At 36.1% G+C, this 22,024-nt stretch overlaps 2 protein-coding genes across 5 annotated transcripts in view; one reads left to right on the top strand and one right to left on the bottom strand.

The window, feature by feature from the left end:
- Nucleotides 1–22,024, bottom strand: part of LOC128992693 (uncharacterized) — a 410,155-nt gene that overhangs the window by 359,002 nt on the left and 29,129 nt on the right. For 3 of the 4 annotated variants that reach the window (XM_054416398.1, XM_054416399.1, XM_054416400.1), the window contains exon 1: nucleotides 4,555–4,687. The exons of the other annotated variant lie outside the window; for it this stretch is intronic. In XM_054416398.1, coding sequence (XP_054272373.1) covers nucleotides 4,555–4,560 — 6 coding nt within the window. In that variant the 5' untranslated portion in view covers nucleotides 4,561–4,687. Of the gene's footprint in view, nucleotides 1–4,554; nucleotides 4,688–22,024 lie in introns of those variants that run through there. 4 annotated transcript variants of the gene reach the window in all.
- LOC128992694 (mitogen-activated protein kinase 7-like) lies at nucleotides 9,403–13,312 on the top strand. Its single transcript, XM_054416404.1, has 3 exons — nucleotides 9,403–9,497; nucleotides 12,016–12,193; nucleotides 12,723–13,312. Exons 1-3 carry the CDS (start codon nucleotides 9,475–9,477, stop codon nucleotides 12,768–12,770), a joined length of 249 nt encoding a protein of 82 aa, XP_054272379.1. The 5' UTR covers nucleotides 9,403–9,474; the 3' UTR covers nucleotides 12,771–13,312.

The following is a 22,024-nucleotide window of genomic DNA, read 5'->3' as shown; positions in this document are numbered from 1 at the left end:
TGTGGCCCCGGCCTGAGGATATTGAACGTTTTCCACACTAAAATGTATGTGGAACACGAGTGTGGACAAGTATGTGGTCACTAGTGTCTTTGACCTTGCAGACCTACTTTGATGGACCGTGTATCAAGTTTTGTTTTACTAAAAGAAAACACAATTAAAATATCTTTCTCGTAGATTGTGACGATCTATCTAGGCAAGAATGTTTCTTTAAAACCTTTTTTTCAGATCGTGTGCATCGCAGCGAAAATCTACACACACTGTTGGAAAGATATTTTCCTATAGATGTGCAGAATTTCTTCATAAATTAAAGGCTAAAAATTAACACAAAAATTAATTTAAATTTAAAAAAATATAACGTGGACCTTATGGGTTGCCATGCTGGTGACGAAATAACAACGCAATATAAACAGAAAATCAAAACAAATGCGAGAAATTCTAATCACGTGATTTTATTTACAGCGTAGGGTGAAAATAGAGAAGTCTGTACATTATATACTGTACATATTTTTGGTAGATTTTTCGACCACCGGACGACCTCTAGTATTCATAGACTTGAGTATGATTTCATTTACAATTTTAGTTTGGCTTGACAAATAAATTGTGTTTAAAGAAGAGCTGTACTTATAAACACTTTCAGTCGTCGGTTCCATCCACAAATTCCTTGTAATTCCAAAACCGCCTACAAGATGAATGCTGTTAAATAGAAATGTTAATCAAATATTTACTTCACGGTAAAGTATCAAGGCAGTAGGCCTATGCAAAATATGTAACTCTTTGGCAGTTGCCTATACGAGTAAATTGGCATCATCGTATACAATTCAGTGATTGGGACGACGAAAGTGAGAAAAATGCTGTATTGAATATATAAGAGCTAAGTTCCTACATAAATCCACTTGCTACACTTCTTCCAGCCTTTCATTGATAATTCTTCGATCGTGTATACACCCCGTGTACTAAAAGAATAATAAATTGAATAAAGTACAATCGCATAACTGATTTGTGGTGTAAATCACTTTGTAATTGTATTGAAAACTCTACTTATCGAATCTGCCAAACTCTTGAATTGAACAAAATCTCTCAAATATGTTTGGTGAACTCGAGGTCGACTGCGGGTTTGTGAAAACTTCATAGGCCCTACATTTAGACTGTGTGCACTAATAGCAACCAGTAAACCATGTAAATCACAGCTAGCAATCCTCCCTCATTTGTTACGCCTATAGTGCTCTAGCTCACCTATTCCCACTTTTTCAACTTACTTTCACACTCCCTCATCCATTGCTGCAAGTTACTCCAATCATTTCTGCCTCGCCATTTCTCCTTTGATTTGCGTCTTTAGCGGAACATTATGTAAACAAATTAAGCCTTTGCCGTTCACTTTCTTCTAACGACCACCTACACCGCCATTAATTCCACCAGGATGCATTCGCGCCATAATTGGTCCATTGTGATAAGATAAACCCTGCTGTCAGTTGTCGCTGTTTGCTGTATAAGGCGATCAGCTGATCTGCCGATGTCTGATAAGTTAGCTAACAGCTGATTTCTTCTGTAGGAGATTACAGCTGAGATTATCTCGGAGTTTAAAGTGTGTGTTTAATCGGCTTTCGGTAAAATTAGGATGTAGAATGTTTACGTGAAGCAGGTTGTTGGTAACGTTTCATTTTGTGTAAATGGTAGTGTTGGGAGAACAAGAGAAGTTTGGAAGAATCCTTGGTATATGGTGCAATGTTCTCTCAAGGCATCTGCAGTGATGTTTTGATTTTACGAACTAACCAAATACAGGCTGCAGTATACAGTATTGACAATTGATACTCATTGACATCTATACAGTAGGCCTACTTGCTTTCTTGCTTGCCAAACTGTTCCCTACTTCTTGGTATGGAATGGGCGACAACTGCTCTAGTTCAAACTAATACCTTCTCAACTATACACTTTCTACTTTCGTGTCAAAAAGTATAGTCGATTATGTCAAAACTTATGTATTAATCTTGACAAAACTTTTTGATAATCTAATATTTAGTAACTTAAGTTGTTTGAACGTGAATTTATTTGTTGTGATTGTTACTGAAAGATGTTATGTAGTAAATTAACTACTGTGGTTTATAATACAGTACCTATCTTTTATTGGTGTTTATAGTTTGTCGAAATCAGAACATCTACTAACCTACTGTATTTGTATACCAGAACCACGCTCATAAGCTAAACACATTATTTATACTAACTAAAATACATAACCACAATTTACAAATAAACGTATATCACGTGTACGCTAAAACCACTCATAGAACATAACCAGAAGTAGTATTTATAAGATGCAGCGAGTTTGTTGATCTTTAGTAGTAAATTCCGTAAATTCAGAGTGTTCAGCAGCGCCTAACAGAAACAGTGGCTGTTGCGTGAAGCAGATGTAATTTACATTCTGTGGTGTAATTATTTAAATCGCCGCTAAGAACTGTTGCGCCCAACGTAACTGTGGTAGGCGGGGAATTATTAAAAACCTACGGATGAACCAAGCTGTACAGTTCGGTTAGGTTGTTACGATCCTACTTTGGGATACTGTACATTTAACAATTGATTCGTCTATCGTTTGACTTCAACTTCAAGTCTCACAAATAAGATTGAACATTTAAAATTCCCTCTTGCACAAAGTGTGCAATTCAAGTTTCAAGTATCTGTGATCCAATTCAAGTACCACCAATCCTGAAGTTACCTGACACTTCTCAAAGACACGATCTACTGCGCCATATAGACCATGTAGTGTTGAACGTGTAGTAACACTACCCAGTCACACTCGGGTAGTTAGTGTGTGGTAGTGTGGTAGAAGTGTGACTCGTATCTGGTAACACAAGTCGGGGAAACGGCCTAAACCCACTACCGTAACACCACGTGTCTTCTAGGACAAAAGACAAACAAAAGGGGATTTTGCATGTGCATTATGGAAGAAGTAGCACTTTCATTCTTGGAGAGATTAAATTTGCTACTGGAACTGCATATTTTTTTAGGTTTGAATGATATCATATCACGTATGGTAAACCCGTACATGTAAAATAGGTACTGTAGTAAGGCATCGGTTTAGTCAATTCTGTGTACACATTCAGAATATAAGTGCGTGTAATCTTCCGTTAAAATTAGGATTCAATTTGAAATGTTTTTAGTTACTTTCATTCGTAGGCTCAATCAGCCCATCATCTATTTAAATTCTAGGCTACTAAATAAATTTTCAACTACTCGATAGCTCTGAAACTGTCTTTTGTCAATCCTATGATTGATTTTTGCAAAAAAACTTACATTTTAATAAATTTGGTAGTGATTCGGCTAAATTATATTAGGCGAACACAAAAAAATAAATATAAAAACGTTATAACAAACACAGCATAACCAATTATATGTGTATAAACTGTATTAAATCGTTGAGTCAATCAAGGATTAATTAAAGTCATGTTGACCGAAAGAAATAATTCAATGCTGTTGTAGCATTGAATTAATAATAAATTGTAAATAAGCAACATACCTATGTAGGCCTAATTGCTATCAGTTGCGAAAATTGGAATATTCGAGGTGAGCTAATGAATTAGAGCTAAGTAGTCAAGAAAATAAAGTTGACGAAAGCCAAACGAAGAATAAATTCTTCAAAGTCAATTATCACACCAAATCTGATAAAAGTCACACCAAACCCACCAAATGCTGATAAAAGTCTGCTTTTTGTCGTTATAAACTAAAAAGCTATTTTAGTCTCATATTGTAAATTTTTATTAATTGATCACGTCCAACAGGAGGACATTAAGATTACTCGTAATATTATCAAACAAAACACTGAAGATAAAACAAATCTTCAAACGTTGTACTGCAGAAAAACTATATGATAACCGGGATAATTACAACTCGTTACAAGGTGATAAAATGCAAAAGTTATTTTTGGCTCACTGAATCATTTTATTGGGCAATAAAAGTAAAGTTTTACCGCCGAATATAGACAGAGGCAGTAAACGCTTTATTGATGATAATAGGTCTTCTTTACTGTGACAATGATAAGTGTCTGTGTCTACTATTATTGCGATTGCGCATGAGTGGAACCTCAACAGCATACAGCAGAATTCATCGTGTGACGTCCCTGTCATAATTATAATTATATGGGGAACTCAAGAAGTTCAAGAAACATGAGTTAGTTATACAGTTAACAAGAGTTTTAAAAAGGTAGAATGAAGCAAAAACATCACAAGAACTACAGTAATAAACCTCCAAAATCATCCTTAAACGCATTTAAATTGAAAATAAAAATACTAAAAAAACATAATTTAACAACTAACTATTACGAGCCAAATAAATCAATTAACGAAAGCCCAAACAAAAACTGTCAATGTCCATGTGATGTGGTTGTCTCAAAATTAAGGAAAATTAAGGTAGGTAGGCCTACTCTTACAGTAATGTGAACATAGGCTAAATAGGTAAAACACCTACGAATAGAAAGAATACACTGCGTAAAAAAAACCAAAGAGAAAAAAGAAAAATTACTTCAAAAACTAACCAAAAATGCAACATCAATGTAAAAATACATACCATCATTGAAAAAGTTGAAGGTTAAAATAATCCAAAACAAAGTACAGCACACGATGTTTCACAGTACGCGGTCGCGGTCACTATCACATGATACGAGGTACGCGGTTTGATGGCACACTCGGTTTGATTGTCGTCGTAGGCAGGCACGAGCCCGACTGACTGTAGTAGAGGCAGGCACGACTCTCCGCCGCGGCGCTACGCCGTCCCCCACCAGAGTTGTGTCACTTCCTCCGGACCCTGGGTGACCATCCCGCATCCGTCCTACAGGTTATGCAAGGAACAAGGAGGCGCGCGGGCGGAGTTGTCATGTTTGGAGGCTTCAGTCATTCAAATTTGTCTATTGTAGTTTTCCTTTTGTACATGAACGGTTTGAGTCCTGGTTTTATTAATACAAAATCTGCATATCGTAGACAAATGGCAAAAGGACAAATTATTAGATCCAAAGTCGAATCCATACCGTTTAGGTTAGTTTTTTCTGCTCAAAATAAATCATAACACGTTTTAAACGATGTTTAAACCCAAACTCATGATCCCAAGATACAAATAGAGCGTAGGAGGATTTTACACGAAAAATAAAAGGGGGAAAAGAAATAAAACAAATTATCCTTATAATTGTGTGAGTTTTAATTAAGTTCATCATTCAGTTTTCATCTGCATATGCTGAAGAAAGCACTGCCGTTTTCCGTTAACGAAGTGCGTAAATTAGTTTTTGATATTTTATTTAGACCTCAGTCATAATTCGTCAAGGTCATGAGCTGTCATTATGTGTTGGGCTTAATGTTGCTAAATAATAAACTAACATAGCAAATAAACATTTCTGTACGTACATTTGTGCTATTTCTGACCAATAAACAGCATAAGCAATGACCACTTTTTAAACAACCATGATACTGTGTATACAAATTAATAAAAAGTTAATGAAAAATAACAATTCCTTTGAAGTTGAAGCCTCTCCCCCTTATTCTCAGGTAGTCAATAGGCCTTTGCAGGTACATTATTCCTTCATTATCTACTAACTCATGATCACATCACAAATTATTCAGTTACGTCAAGCCGTACATAAACCAAACCTGTAAAACATCAAAGACGTCCTCACTGCCGTTACAACGATAACTGTCACCAATTACTCACACGAAACACAACAAGTACAAGGTGGCATGATGTGTGCAGACGACAAGAACAGCTGTTCAGCAACAGCTGATCGACAAGTGTAAAGTGAGCAAGGTAATGGAATGAAAGCCCGGCCTGTCGCGGCAAATGTCGTATTTTACATATTGCTCAACATTGTTTCGAGTCAGCCAGCTATGCAGGGTCGTTTATGTCGGTGTAAATCGAATTCGAAGATTATTCAGCCGATAGTCTTCGTTATATTGTGTGTCGAATTGCGAGTTGCTGAATGGCTTATTGCTTTGGTTGGATTTTATTTAGTCTCGACAGGAATGTGAGTAAACTAATGCTGATTGGGTGGTTCGATGCTGATTTGCCTACTCCATACAGGTAGCAATTTTAAATGCTTTCAATTTAAAATTTCTGGACTAGAATTATATATTCATCCAACTCAATTGATTGTCATGTATTTTAAGAACATACTTCTGTACCAGACTGTATTTTAAACCTTAGGCCTCATGTCAGAGAGCCTATCCCTCACTCGCGTCGCTAATAAGGGCCAACCCCTTGGACTGAAAAAATCTGACCGTGTCAGAGGACCACTGCGGCCGAAACGAATGACTGAGTTGCACTTACTAGTTCCTTAGATGCCTTAGATGAGCATACTTTTTCGGAATAGTGCCTTTTTGAGCAGTGCCGCGCAACGCACAGTGACACTCCCGTATGTCACATGTTCTATATCCTACTGCTACTGCACCAGTACCGGAGATCTACTAGTGTGTAGGCTTAGCTGACCTACACTACTACACTAGGCTATCACTGCCATCGCGGATACGACATCTGGGCTAGCGTGACTGACTGAGGCCACGTCAAAACTGGTCGCGTTTCTGTCACTTATCCGACTGACTTCCTTTCTCAAATTGGCCTCATCTGTGACTTTTGCTGAAATGAGAGGGAAATAGGTGGAATCGTGGGTAATAGTGTAGGTTAAATATAGGCTCCGTCAACGGGTGTAATGAAGAGTTTGATAAAATAATGAAAGGAATGAGCCGTAAAGTTACAAGTTGAGTAGAAAAGTGTTAAGTGTTTCGTAATCCGATGTATATCAGTACCCTACATCAGAAAAAACACATTTTTCAAAATATAAGAAACGTGGATGAGACGTCTAAGTGTTGAACCAGAAATGCACAACAAGCAAAGTTCCATAAAAAACAATAAAATATAACAACAACTATATAGTCTACAGTCTACCATTAAATATCTTTTCAATTATAGCCTTACTAGCTATTACGAAATTACTTTAGGCTATAACAACAGTTTGATAAGGGATGGGTCTAAGACAAAACGATTATACTTTTTATAAGATTCCACCAAGTTTCCTTAACAATAAATTTGACAAAAACATCAAGCACTGATACAGCAATTCCGTATTGCAGACAGCTCAGTCTCAGTCTCATGAGTAACCACTCAATGTTATCTCTGACCCCAATTACTTATTGATAATCCAACACAAGAGGTTACATCACTTATCAGTTATCAGTCATAGAAATGCAAGACCGTTTCCCATAAAGTACTAAATTATCGTTTCATGTCTTATCAAACTGAAATATTAACGGTTGTTTTGAATTTGAATTTACTACGCGGAGATCAACCTCTTTATATGCTTTGTTGTAAAGATATTCATAGTTTCTACGATCACGTTTTATATATTAAACTTCCCGTCGATTCAATTATTTAATCTTCCATCCCTCGTCCCTAATATGAGTAACACATCATCAAAGGTTACATATTCATGCATTACACCAATAACGAGGTGGCCTGGGGCAGTGCCTCAACAGGTAAAAGTAAAAAAAAGTATAAATAGTAAAACTACTTTAATTATTTTATAAATAATATGTAGTTATACGCCAATTTTGTAATGGTTTACTAAGATTATGATCATCAGGTCGATCACAATTTGTAATGCAATAAAAAAAAAGGTTGTAGCAGATAGGTACTACCACTGACTATTGGATCCTGAAGAATTCAGCGCAATCAGTAGGTGGCTCACATCAACTACTACGATTTTGATAAAAAAGCTGGCTACAAATTTAACATGGGAATGGAATGTCTAGTTGTATTGATGGTTAAAGGTACTACTTCAAAAACATATTAATGATAAGTCCTCTACTTCAACATGCACTGTGTATGGCGAACCCAGTTGTGGAGCTGTAGTTTGTGAGGGTGACGGGCAAAAGAAAATGTTCTCTTATCTGTAGTTAACCTTATCAACTCTAGACCCCTCTAGCTAGACCTAACCGTGTTCTACAGCTGCATTGAATTTGTTTATCTCAAGTTATTTCGTAATTGAATGAACAAATGAGTAAATTCATGAATCTTCCGCCTGATCAGCTTTCCCAGAAGAATTAGCATTCGAATTTGGCCACACTCAAACTTGAACCCTTACATCATGACGTATTCTTTACATAACACATGTTTGTTGATGTATCAGACCCAGAGGCTATACTTGTGTATACAGCCTGCAGCGTTGTGTGTGTTTCACATATTGCGTCATCAAACAAGGAACCAATAATTATCAGCACATGGATCACATATCTTTAGAGCCCTTAGAGCATAGCTTTCCGAACTCATAAAACAATTAGAAAACTACTAAGGTCATTTCTAAATTGAAATAAATTGCTAAATTTTATGTTTTTTGTGTCAAAATTGGCAAAAACCTATTTATACCCCATAAACCCCCCCCCCCCCCGTAAACCACCGTTCCCATGGTCCGATCATGCTGGATCACGAACTCGTTCAAATAAACGTAGGTTTACACGCTTGTACCAAATTTCATCAAAATCGGATCATTTTTGCTCGAGTTATCGTGCTAACGGACATATCTACGAATTAAAAGGCTTGCCAACCTTCTAGATTTTTATGATAATAACTTCAAGATATTTATTGCCACCCACTCTCAATAAATTAATACCAGTGTCTTTAGCTGTCTAACATTTGGTCAATCTAATTAATTTAATTATTTCAATGGTCTCTCGGTGGTCCTGCCGTTTAAGCTGAATTATTGAGGTACTGCCACTGCCACACCAAACAGAAAACTTACTACCAAGCAATACAAAAAACTGCAATTTAAACTGCATCAGTCAACTATATAGATACCTTAGCTGATTATGTTTTCCAAATAATCAGACTATGGTCGCTTTTAAGCATAATTTTATCAAACTTCAATGATTTACCAGAGTTATCCCTATGAACGTACAAAATATAAACGTCCTTAACACATCCTTATCAAACTCATAAAAAAATACTAAGAAAAATATTTGTTTTAATCTGCCTTTGTTATTAATAGCTTCTATAAATTAAACATATACTTATTTTTAAATGTGAGGTATACTTGTTTATGTTCAATATAAAAAGCTTTAATATTCCTGTTAGGATGTGTAGAGAATGGTACAGTATTTTCATTACTTAAAAAGAATTAACTAAATATACTAAATTGATCATTTCTGATTGGTAAATAGCACCTGCATTTGTAAAGAAAATAAAAACAAAGAAAATATTACTGTATTTAAATTAAATACAGATCTAACTATAGTACACATTTTAATACATTAATAGATTTTTATTATATCTATAACGAACAAAGGTAGTCGTCATGCCATTCTATAAGATTTTAACAATAAAAGTACATTTTATCAAATCCATAGCAACGATATTTTCAGTGCTATTTCTGTGGTCCTTAAAGTCACATCGTATTGCATTTTGTCCAAACTTTTACATTTTTCTAACGTCTACACTTTCTAGATTTCATCCTTCATGATGATTTTGGACTTCGTCCGGTAAGTAAATACAAGTTTTAATATTTTATTGACTTGACAGTATAAGTTTGACTGCTTGATATCGAGGAATAACTGAATTGTTTGTTACCTGCGCTTGACTTGCATTTATTCATATTTTCCTTGAATATGGGAGTGTATTTTAATGTTTTGCTAAGTGTTTTAGGGTCAAAAGATTTAGTATGGCTAAGGTTTGCTAACTGGGTTGAATATCTGTAGGTACGGCATGTTTGCATACACTTGTAGTGAATAGGTGTTAAGTTGTAGACATATATGATTGGTCTGCTTCACTTTAGTTGTTAGTAAGTTAATAAGTTAAATGAGATTTGGGTTAAGTTTGTGCATTACCTTTTTTTCATTTTCTAGTTAACAATTCAAAATCTATGTAAAAAATAAAAATCCCAGATCAGTTTTTGTGTTGCTCTAAATACACACTAGCCTATCACTTGTTCAATGACCCTTGCTTGCGTTTGATTTTTAACTACTGTGTAATATTCAGAAAGGAGATTCAATCAACCTACCTTTACTATGTGTTTCAAAGCTGCCTTTACCCAAGTCATGTGAACACTCTGGGATGAATTGATTAGTCTAATGATCCAATGATTGATTTGTTCTCTTCGCCGGTGCTCCACCTCGTTGTGAGTGGCTTCGTCTGTCATCTCTAGGTTTGGTTTTGAGAAGAAGTGGACCTTGTGTTGACAGATTCACTTCGGATGTTCATATTTCGTTGAGATTAAGGTGCAGGGTTGTGTTGGTTCCGTGGTAAGAATATTTTGTGAGTGAGCAGAACACAAGTAGTTGACCATTGTCAGAGTTCTTATATCAGTGGCTTGCACTCTCTGGCCCTGGGAGCAGTTGTAGCTGTTACTGTTTGATGTGATGATTCATGGCACTTTGTCTATTTCCTATCCCCCGACTACCTTTGAAAGTCACACCATCCGCAGAACGTTTCTGGTATGAGATCCCTACCTCACTGTTATCTAGGTCCGTCCACAGTAATTAGAGTTCAATATTGTTTGTTGGTTAGTAATTCTTTCTTTTCCAAGATTTAGTATCACCTTTCTTTTGAGTTTACGATTTACATTCATTTCATTCATTTCAAAATAAACAAAAATTCAAATAAAAATCACAGCTGTCGCTGCAGACGAAAAGTAAGATTAAAATCAATTTATCACCGTACTGAAAGATAAATAAAATGCTAAAGGTGTACAACATTTTATAGAAGAAATTAATTTTCAAAAAGAATCCACGTCTGTGTTTGGAAATGTACCGATACAATCCGACTACTTCCACTAAGGCAAGTTAGTACCAATTCCGAAACACACAAATACTGGCTTATCCTGACCGTTTGTTTAGTGTTGTCAGACAATAGTCTTGTTAGCACCAACTTTCCAATTTGTTTTTGTTTCTCATATGAAGGATCTCTATGGTGGCCAGCTTACAACAAGCTCTAAACAAATATCCCAAGGTATGAAAGATTGGTACATCTCTTTTTAAATGCACCTGCAAATGTTTGAATTTATCTGTTAAGATGGACTTATCTCAGGATTTTGTATCCAACACGAATTTAAGTGTAGCAGCCTACAGTATGTGAATAGCTAAAATATCTATGTATTCCCAAATTGAGTTCAACCAAAGGTCCAATATAGGTAACAAAGTTTATTACTTACAACTTTATCAAATCCATGGTAACCATCAGGTCAGAGTATTTTCTACAACCTTTGGAACTACTAGCATATTTTTATAGCCTCTATTTTTACAAGTTTTATCTGCTGCTTATATACTATTTTCTAATTTTCTACGTTCATGATGGTCCTTAACTTTGTTCGGTGAGTAATGTTTTTTTCAATATTATAATGTACATTTTAATTATGCTGTTTCATTAAAGATAATTACACGATTTCTTCATTTGGAAATTTCCTATCCTTGAGTCCACAAAGAGAAGAAAGATAGTTTTATATTTTGGTGTACCATATTGTCTTATAATATTAAAAAACGTGTTTGTAGGATGTTTGTAGTATTGTAAGATGTTAGAATAATAATGTTTGGTGTCTTAGTTGTATTGAGTAAAAATGACTCATAACAAACTGTTAACTAAACATAATGCAGTTTCAATCTCCTCAACTAAACTCATTCTAATGGCATTTACGAATGATTGGATGAGTAATTATGTTTCCATGTATTATAATTAATAATAGTATAATAGTGTATTTTAATGGTGTATTAATAGTGTATGTAATTATAATTAACAAACTAAAAGTCTTGTTGTTTCTTGCACTTGATATTTTTTTAATGTTTTATAGGGTCAATTTTGCACTCATAGTCTAAATACTCATAATTAAAGTCTCATTACTGGAAATAGAACACATGGTATTTGGAGAATCTTATGTGGCGATCTTTTTATTTGTTACCAACGATATGTTACTGGATGAACTATGCACTACTTACATGCACCCTCAGTTAAATCTAGTAGTTGAATCGATAAAAAAGGTTGTATTTATTAAAATAAATACATGTTCAGGGACCACCCGATCCTCTGTTTGCTCGCTGCCGGCTGCACTGCCTCGCTGGGGTACGTCTGGATGACGAGAGAGCGCCCGCCTGCACCTGCACCAACCCCACCACCAACACCAAGCCCCTCCGTCAGCTCCTCGTCCAGCGACAGCCAAATCTTCTATTCTGCGAACGAGGAGCTGGACGTGAGTATTCATATTGATTGAGATTGTTTAATTTCTTAGGAAAGCTTTCGCAAAAGATTGAGTTTAAGAATGGAAGTATCATGTAAAGAGTATCATAAAACCAAAAACCCTGTTCGATGAAACAGTAATAGATTGGATATTATTAATGCTATGTAATTAAAAGCAATGGCATGGGGTCTGCCAACAGAAATATTTCAGATTTAAATACGGAAATTTGGCATAATATGATGTATCATAGCATTATGAGTGAAAATAAGTGGTTACTAATAATCAAAATACAAACTTTTAGACTTATATTTTTGAGTTTTCCAATGATTATTTTCTGATATATTTATATATTTACAAATTGATATATTTACTTGACATTTAATCCTTAGATTGTGCGTCTCATATTAGAGGATAATCTCAAACAAAGATCCCTTCCATGAACGAGTCTAGCTGGTTATTATTTAGTTGGAACTGAGAAGTATTCACTATGAGTTCAAGCCAGAAATACATTTTACTAATGTATGTGCAAATATGTTTACAGGACGTTTTGCCAGAGGTGCAGGTGCAGGGCCCCAGCGGGGACCATTAAGACAAACAAGCTACAGAGACACAATCACCCACGACCATCTAGGGTAACAGTGCAGCCGGACAGTAAGGAGGAACAAACAGGCTAAACAGAAGAAAACAGAAGAAAAGAAAGGGCCATTCCCTAAAGGCGCAGAACACGCGCAAAGAAGCAAAGAAAGGGGCCATGCCCAAAAGGCGCAGAACACGCGCAAAGAAGAAAAGGAAGGGGCCATTCCCAAAAGGCGCAGAACACGCGCAAAGAAGAAAAGAAAGGGGCCATGCCCAAAAGGCGCAGAACACGCGCAAAGAAGAAAAGAAAGGGGCCATGCCCAAAAGGCGCAGAACACGCGCAAAGAAGAAAAGAAAGGGGCAACAACAAGAAACTTAAAGAAACTCAGGTCCAAACACAGACAGGACATAGAAACATAGAAGGATGAGTAAAGAAGTTAAAAACAAAGAACGGGGCAGCAACAAGTAACTAACCTATAAAGCAAACAAGATCAATAATTGACAAACCTCTGCATTTTTTATGTTGAAGAGTTACATTTGAAAAATAAACTCGATTACAATGAAATAAATCTCTTTTGTCTTGCTATGAAATTTGGAGGTTACAAATTTATATATAAAAGTTTTGAATTCTTCCATTAAAAGTGAAAAATTGAAATTAAAAACCGTTGTCACACTAAACTAAATAAATTCACGCATAAACTTTTCATAAAAAAATATTTGGGTCCCACCAACTTGGGCCCATCAACTTTCTTAGTGGTGATGTTGCTTATGAATGTGAATTCGCAATACTTATTCTTATTGAAATCACATTACACTAACACTAAGTTGAGTTTTTAAAAGAATATCACTTGGGCAACTTGATTCAAGTTACAGTTAGTAGTAGTATTAACTTGTTTTAAACACACGTTATATCTTCAAGAAAAACTGTTAACATTTTTTTTCATCACAATTTTATTTACAATCTGTTCATTTTTAGAACATTCAGCAAATACAATAACAACTATTATTGGTTTGAAAATAATTTAAAATAGAACCTGCACCGATATTTAAAAAAAACTTATGAGTGCTTTCGCCAGCTATTCTGTCATCATCAGACGTTGTAGTAATAGAGATCGATGCATCAGACACATCACAAAAACTGAAGGTTATGTTTACAATAATAAATGTTAAAAATAACAAACATATGGGTAGGGTAAGTTAAAAGGAATATTATGTTAAGTACATTAAGGTAAAATTATAAAAATAATTAATAATACAAATAATAAATAATTATACAAAAATAAAATCTGAAGTAAGTTTAGTCTAATGGGTTAGTTGAACTCTTACAGCTTTGTTAATTTTGAAATTAGTAATTTTGAATTTAGTAATGTTACTTTTGAATAGGACCATTATCTTATTTACTACACTGTCTATTTTATTTATGAATAATGATTCCCAAGCGTTAGGTTCGTTGGGTTTGGTTACATTTTTCAGCGAATTAGTATTTTTAATTGAAATTAATTGTATGGTCTTTTTCTAAACAATGTTTCGCTAAAGCTGATCTTTCTGGTCTGTTTGTCTAATTTAATTTTAGGATTTTCAATAGTATTTTTTATTTAGTCTATTGTTAAAATGAAACAATTAATTTAGCATTTTCTCAAATGTTTTCTTGATGTCTTTATAATACGTTGTATAGGTGGTGTTCATCCATTGTTTCTTTCCCTTTCTCGGTTCTAGTTTCGTTATTTTCTTTTTATTATTTCTTTTTAAAGCTTTTATCAACATGTTGTATATCATTTTGGTCTCATACCCATTATATTTATTTATAAATTTTAATTCTTTGTTATAATTATCTTCAGATAGTGGAGTATTTAGGAGGCGATAAATCATTGAATTGAAAACCAATCAGTTTACATTTTAAATTACACGATATATCATAATCTATTGATATTAGCCTACTCCATTTGGCGCTAAACTACAGAACTGATGTATAACTTTTTATTTTCGAATAGACACTAAAACTTGACTCACCATTTGTCAAATATTAACGTATAACATTTACGGTACATAACGTTAATAGCCTGGTGAGTTGTGTTTTGCCGACGCCTCGCGCTAAAGTTATTGGAGATGCGTGGTAGTTAGGTAATTGTTTTGTTTGGTTATATTTCTACTGTAGAATTGACGAATGAATTGGTAGAATTTACAGTACTTACGCTACTACACATTTCACAATTCACAAAAAAATTACGTGTTATATTAAATCAATTCACCGCCGTACCAGCCTGTATGTGTGAGGTCCCAGCATCGTGTGGCCAAGTTATGCGGCTCACTCCACATAATGTATCAGTAACCACATGCCGTGGTCTGTGTTGGTAAATCAGCTGAGTTATGGAGCCAAAACTGAGCCCAGCCTTCACCTTGGATCAGGTTTCTTTTCCTTTCCCTCGCGAGCGCAAAATTGCGAAAACAAGTTCAGCTGTGATATACTGGTACACTTGCCTCGTGGTATTTCACTTGGGATATTTAGATAGGTATAGTTGGTTGGCTGAATTGAAGGAATTTCAGTATGGTTGCATGATTGATTCTTTCCTCTGCAAACTTTTGGAACAAAGAGTTATATAGGAAATTAAAATTAATGCACAAGTTTAGGATCTTACGATCAAATCAATCCTTCGATAAAAGTCCCTAAAAATGTCAAGAACTCTAAATAATAACTTTGAATTCAGCGAACGCTAATAGGAAAGCCTCTAGCGAAAATGTAGTAAAATAAATACTTCCAACGACATTGTAATTTTGGCCCAAACTTTTACTTAACACCACTCAAGACTACCTCACTGTAGAGAGCGCATTACCCTCTCTTTCCCATGTTATATAGATACTGAAGTGACCGTCCCATCATGTAATGGGCTCAGTGATGGCGCGTTAACGTTTATCTGCTCTTTACTGCGTTTTAACAACTTCCACGTTATTTTAAACGGTCCCAGAGCGACTGGCCTTACAGGGAGACGAACTGATGAAGTTCAAACTTCTTTAGTATGGTTAAGTAAATAGCGGCGCGTTTTTGACAAATAAATTTTGTTGCACAGAAGAACCTGGCAATACCGAGTCTATCCAATCATACGTGGATCCTTTAGCTAACGGTACCTACCGATTGTTTAAACTGTAATCTCAACTAATCAAGTTGAAATCGAAGTATAATCTCGTATTTCACCCCAAACAAATGAAATGTCTCTTATCAGTGCTTAAACTTGTATTGTTGCAACTTTCAACAAGGATGTATCAATAACTACATACCACAGCACTTTAACAACGGAAATGAACACTTTTAATTGGGGGACTCGGAACCACTGGGTTACTGAATTACCACAAAATACAAAGGCAATCAATTGGCGATTTACAGGATTTAAACCCTGTCCTCCAAAAAAATAGATACCATTCTCTAAAAAATAGTCTCGACCTCATTGTAAGAAGTTGGGTGTGTGATGTATATAGTAAAAGTCAAGCTAAATATGATGCATTGTATGGTTACATGCGTGAAATAAATATTAACAAACTGCAGACCTATAGTTGAGCCTTTTCTATGTTGGAAATGCCTACAACAGTGGTGGTTTATAACAAGAAACATCAATCTGTCTATAAGAATAGACAATCCATAAACCTATATTTTATATGAATATTTTGGGAATCGTCTCGTAAGATTTCGTCATAAGACCATTAGGCAACACGCCAAATATGACCTATTCATATTTAATTCACTTGTCAATTATGAAAAAACTGTATAGTTGCGCCAATTAACCCGTACAAACCAAAATAATTTATAATTTCATTGTTAAAACATTTTCAATTACATCACTTTCACAACAGTGAAATTAATAAGACAATGACAATGAATAAGAAATATAACATAAGGGACAAATAAATGTCCGAAAATTGTAGCCATCGAAAATAAAAATATCAATTTACTATACTATTATTATTTACTAATATTACTTATTATTTTATTTTAGTTCAAACCGAATGTTATATTAGGCTACTCAAGAGCTAATGCTAAACAAATAAAAAATCAACGGTCTTTCAATTATTAAATGTTACCTCTAAGTTGTCTTAAATTATTTTAAATTTACATACAACACAACGTACCTGTAAGTAGGCCTGGAGCATGTTGATGCGATGCTCGCTGCGTATCGTCTGGTCTGGGTAAATACAATTAGGTGATATAACTGCATAAACTTCACTCGCTTTTAGGCCTGTTTGCGAATCGGTAAGGCTTCGCGTCATGTACCAAATACGTAATAATAGAAGAATTGGATTATCTTGGGTTTCGTGCCAAATACTGCACATTTTGGCACAAAAAGTGTCTGGAGTGTATGATAACTTCACTCATTCGGGAATTAATGTAGAAGTGGCAAGCATGATGCACAACCGGTAAATGAAATTCAATAGCTGTAACAACTAATATCAAAATCAATCGAAACAAAACCAAAAATTAAAAAAAAATGTGACCAACTTGTCCACACAACACCACACAATCACAACACGATAGCTATAATAGCCAATTGGCTATTTTTGGTTCTAAAAATCTCTTTTTTATGAACGTGTAGTTGTGTTCTATTCAAACCCAATTTTATTTTCTACTGAAGATTTCTTTCAAATGTTAAAGGATATTAGGATTTATTTTTTCATTGATACTGCTAACAAAATATGGGTACAGTCAATTTTCGCTACTTGCAGGAAGTTTCAAACAGTCTTCAGGTGGGTAGAACGATCCTGGCGGGAATAAGAACGATACCAACATCTTATTCTTATGACAACGTCAGTCATACAAGAAAATGGTGAAAGCTTAAAACTACTTTCAAACCATTATTAATCTACGCGATTTATTCCAGTTCAGAATTCACAATAAATTAGTTCTCTATAAACTATAAAAATGCAGTAGAGTGGCCAACCTTCCCCAAATTAGACAAAGGAGGTTAGGTAATATAGTATACTATTTCCGAACCTAGATGCAATAGAACAGGAGAAACAGCCCCTTCGTACGACTTTATAAGGTCCTGGAGGTCTTGGAACAATAATTGTGTGTTCAATCTCCACTTCGAGTTGTAAAGCGAAAATGATTGAATCATGAGCTTAGAACATTACAAGCTCTCTAGTTGGTCAGTAGATTTCATAGCGTTCCCATCAACAGAGGCTGTACGAGTGATTCATGATACAGTATTGCACCGTGGGAAGCAAGGGGCGATGGGCTCGTAAACTAGTTGAAACTGCAACTGACGTATAACGGCAATAGACAGAACCGCCTACACTGACTTGTGTGACCTCGCTGCTGCAGAATACAGAACTTACTGGGCTGGGCGACCACAGGCGATGTACGGTACTTCAGCTCTGTCTTACAAATCTATGTTAGAAATGGCAAAAACCACCGCAAAATTAAGAAACAGATTTGCTGAACAGAGGTTAGACACCTATGCAGCTTTCGGCAAATTCGGGTTTGCGAACTGGCTGTGATAGGCGATCTGATCGAATCAAAGTAATTCTCAGAAGAAAATGTTGTGTATGCTACAACTGTTAGTTTAAATAGTAAATATGAGACCTTGGATAGCAGAGTAGTCACTAGTTGGATTACTCGCTTGCATTCTGAAGGACTGATAGACATAACAGTATTTAAAGTCTTCAAAGACTTCCTAACTTTTTTGTCAGTAGTAGAAATGCAGGATTCTTATATTAGGTCATTGTATTACTGTATTTAGATGTTCTAGCATTAACGATTGTTAGTGACAAAAGTATAGTAATCTCAGTTTCTTTCAGAGACTTTCGTAAATTGATGTACTAAGACAGAAAATAGCACGTATTTTCTCCGTTGCCCGGCGGGAAGTAAGGATTTTTTGCTATAGGACTAAAACTGTGTCAAGTCAAGAAATCTTAACGTCTCTTAACGTAATCTTCTCGCCGAAGATGAGTTCAGGATGAATGAAAGAACACTTTGTTACTGAGTAGCTGATTGTTTAGTCTGGGTCGCTTACTTAAGGTCCAAAAACCTAGAAAAGCTTAACCAAGTTTCCAAACTTATCTCAGTAATTTATGGATCACCTGGATTACCAAGCGAGATTTTACACCTCAGCTAAATATACGACCATGGCTCAAATTTAACACCCCTAGTCTCGCCAATCCATCATAAAACCGGCCTAAAACCTTTCTCTGCTCGCATCCTCCCATAACTCCCATACACCTGACTCTGTCATGTCATCTCCATTCACCCGCGCTTTCACGCTGCTGTCACACTCTCGGACAAATCTGAGCGGTTAATCTTCTCCAGCTCTACATGGAAGCATTTAGATAAATCTTGCAGTTTAATCTTCTGGAGAAACCGTCACGGAGCGTAGCGTCGGGTGAATAAATCCACCTGTGACGACGACAGCTGTTGGATACCGATAGTCGCGCGTGGTTTCTACTTTTCTGTAAACACATGCAGAACCTGATAAGGTGTCGCAGACAGTCTTTCAAGACATTCCTTCACGGTGCGCTGCAGAGGTTAGGTTAGGTGAGGCTTAGTTAGATTAGTTTGGTATCCTAATATTTACAGAAATTTGTGATCTTGCTTACTGTACACCTAGCCTACATTTCGAATGGATTTGTTCTCAACGATAGTCCTGTCAAGAAAGTTCAATTCAAATTAAGACAAAATATTCTAGACGAAGGCTACTCAATTAAATTATGGAGTTACTAGTAGGGACGAATGTAGTAAAATATCTAGTGTATTCCTGATTCAATAGGCATTTTAAGTCTGTACATGATCGTCCAACAAATAGCACAAAATCAATTGGTACAGGTTCAAAAGTATACTGTATTATCACTCCAATAGTGTACGCTCCTTTCACATTCTGTCAGCCACAGCACGCGGGTTGAAAAATATTAAACATTGGTATGGTTTGATTCTGAAAAAAATCATGACTACGAAGGTGCAGTTCAATCTCAAGCACTCTATCGAGTTTTTAATTTTCTCTAAACTTTGAGAACTCGTATGAGAAAAGATTATGCAACATGAACTGACATAAAGAACCCGTATATCGAGTGTTTTCTTCAATAGTGCTGAAACGGACTTTAAAATTCAAATCCCCGATGATTTGACTGATTTCTTCAGGTTACAGCGCCTGCAGGAGGACCAGAGTCCAGGGAAAGCTGCCAGAAGCCCTGAAAGGTCGTCCTGCTGGTTATCAAACCTATTGTCTTTTTGGCAATCGCTGCTTTCTTCGATCCTAATCAGCGTTGGCGTCATCAGAGTAAATATGCTGATCCGTAACAATGAACCTCACGATCAGGAAATCCAGACACCCAGATGGTTCGACAGATGCAAACACAAAGAAACGATAAATTAATGCGCTTCCAGAATCGTGGTTCTTTTGGGAGATCGAATATAAAGGCTGAGAATGATTTATGTATCTTTTGAGCTGGCTTGTAAAAAAATATATTTTGTAAAAAAAATGGGAGTTGATTTTCATATAAAGAATTTATGTGGAAGATGAAGAATTGCGAAGTCACTTGAAAAACTCATTCCTTACCTTCACATTGATAAGCTGATAAAACCAGATCAGCTGCGCAGTTGTCACACTGCGCAATTAGTCCGCAATACAAGTCTCAATAGAGCTCATTAATCTTCCGGTCACATCAGCGCCACCAATGGTCCTAATTAACGGCAACTTCACTCTCTAGCGACGCCAAGTCAGTCCGATCCACTCCATTCTCGATTGACGAGCTACGAGCTAGACTGGAGCGAGTTAACTGCAAATTGGTCCGGGTCGAGTCACGATATGACAAATACCAGAGAAAGTCGCGGACTTAGGCGCGGGCGGCACCTTACCGAGCGACAAATAGCGAAAGTGAATGGCTAATGTTGAGCGAAAGATGACAACGCACCACGCCCGCAACGCGTCGCGAACGCAACGCCGTGATCATCAAACGCGTCCGCCCGTGTCGTGATGACTCTGGTTGGAAAGGAATTCGAAAGGAGAGTAAAATTTTGCTCAAGGCGTCACACATGGAGAAGGGCTTCTTCGTTCGTGACGACAGTGGAATAGATTCAGATCGGATCTGATAATGGAAGATATACCTTTTCTTGCTGAGAGCCTTCAATTGATTATGAGTGCTGTGAATGCTTGGGCATTCTGGAATTGTTGAATGGGAATAGATCCAAAGGGAATGATAAATCGATACAAAAATTACCTTTTAAATATGAGAGATCCGCCATAAACGCAGTTGTTCCATTTCATAATCTTTACAACAATTTCTAACTAATTTGGATTATATTTTAACATTAACTTTTAACAATCTACCATAGTTTAGTCAATATTTAAGATAACGAAACGTAGGCCTATTCTAGAACTAATCTGCGTTGCACACCCATCAAACTTTGCAAACCAAAGGCCATACTCGCAAAAGCCATTTAACCAGCCACTACTCACATTCTCTTCCAAGTTAATGTCCATTTAACATCCTCATAGCTGTTTCCCGCCTTTATTGGTGCGATCATGCCATATTGGCGGGAAAGGGCAGGCATGTCTTGCGTGGGCCGTCACGGCTCGCGGTATTCAATTGTTCCATGGTTAGCCTAAACGGTCTCCGTCGCGTCGTGACCACTTTCATCCGCCAGATTGCTCTAGTATCACCAGCTCCAGGGGATGACGTACGCCAACAAGCCCGAACCTCAATATAGATTAACCGCAGAGATAGGCATACTATTTCATTAAATCCTGTTTGTCAGTTTTTGGAGCATAACATTGTTATATGGCCGTGAATAGTCTGATAACCTTTTTCCCATACACTAGTGCCAGTACTATTATACATTACTAAAATATGTTCCCATAATAAACGCATATTGCTTTTTGACTTTCAAAAATTACGGAGTTGCATCATTTGACCTTTGCAGAGCCTTTCTCGAAGATAGTATCTACATTTTCAACTTATAACTAAAACCTTAAGTCTTAAAAAAAGAAAGAAAGAAAAAAAAGCTATAACAGGTTATAGTTTATAAGGTTTCGTGTTTTAGCCAATTCAAAAAGGTTTTATATGTACGAGGTAAGTAATATTACAGTACTTGAGTTGTCCCTAAGCCTATATGACGTTGGAGGTATCCGTGTTTGGAGTTTTGTGATTCGTCAAACGCATGTTTTTGGAGTTAATCGTCGACGAAACGGAGTTTTTTAAGTAATGAATTATCGTTGAGACACGTTTTTAGCCGTTATCGCCTAAGAAACGCATTTTCGAACTATTTAACCGTTGGAGGTACGAATTTTC

This window comes from Macrosteles quadrilineatus, unplaced genomic scaffold, assembly GCF_028750875.1.
Source record: "Macrosteles quadrilineatus isolate MER2022 unplaced genomic scaffold, UCM_ALF_1.0 Scaffold_4__1_contigs__length_99947679, whole genome shotgun sequence".
NCBI lineage: Eukaryota > Metazoa > Arthropoda > Insecta > Hemiptera > Cicadellidae > Macrosteles > Macrosteles quadrilineatus.
Note: the sequence above shows the minus strand (reverse complement) of the source record. Positions and strands in the feature narration are given on the sequence as shown.

Bases quoted from the DNA above. Each gene is read 5' to 3' on its own strand.
- LOC128992694 (XM_054416404.1), top strand. From the start codon at position 9,475: ATGATGATTTTGGACTTCGTCCG. The intron at 9,498-12,015 runs GTAAGTAAATAC...ATACATGTTCAG, and splicing joins ATGATTTTGGACTTCGTCCG to GGACCACCCGATCCTCTGTT. The intron at 12,194-12,722 runs GTGAGTATTCAT...ATATGTTTACAG, and splicing joins CTGCGAACGAGGAGCTGGAC to GACGTTTTGCCAGAGGTGCA.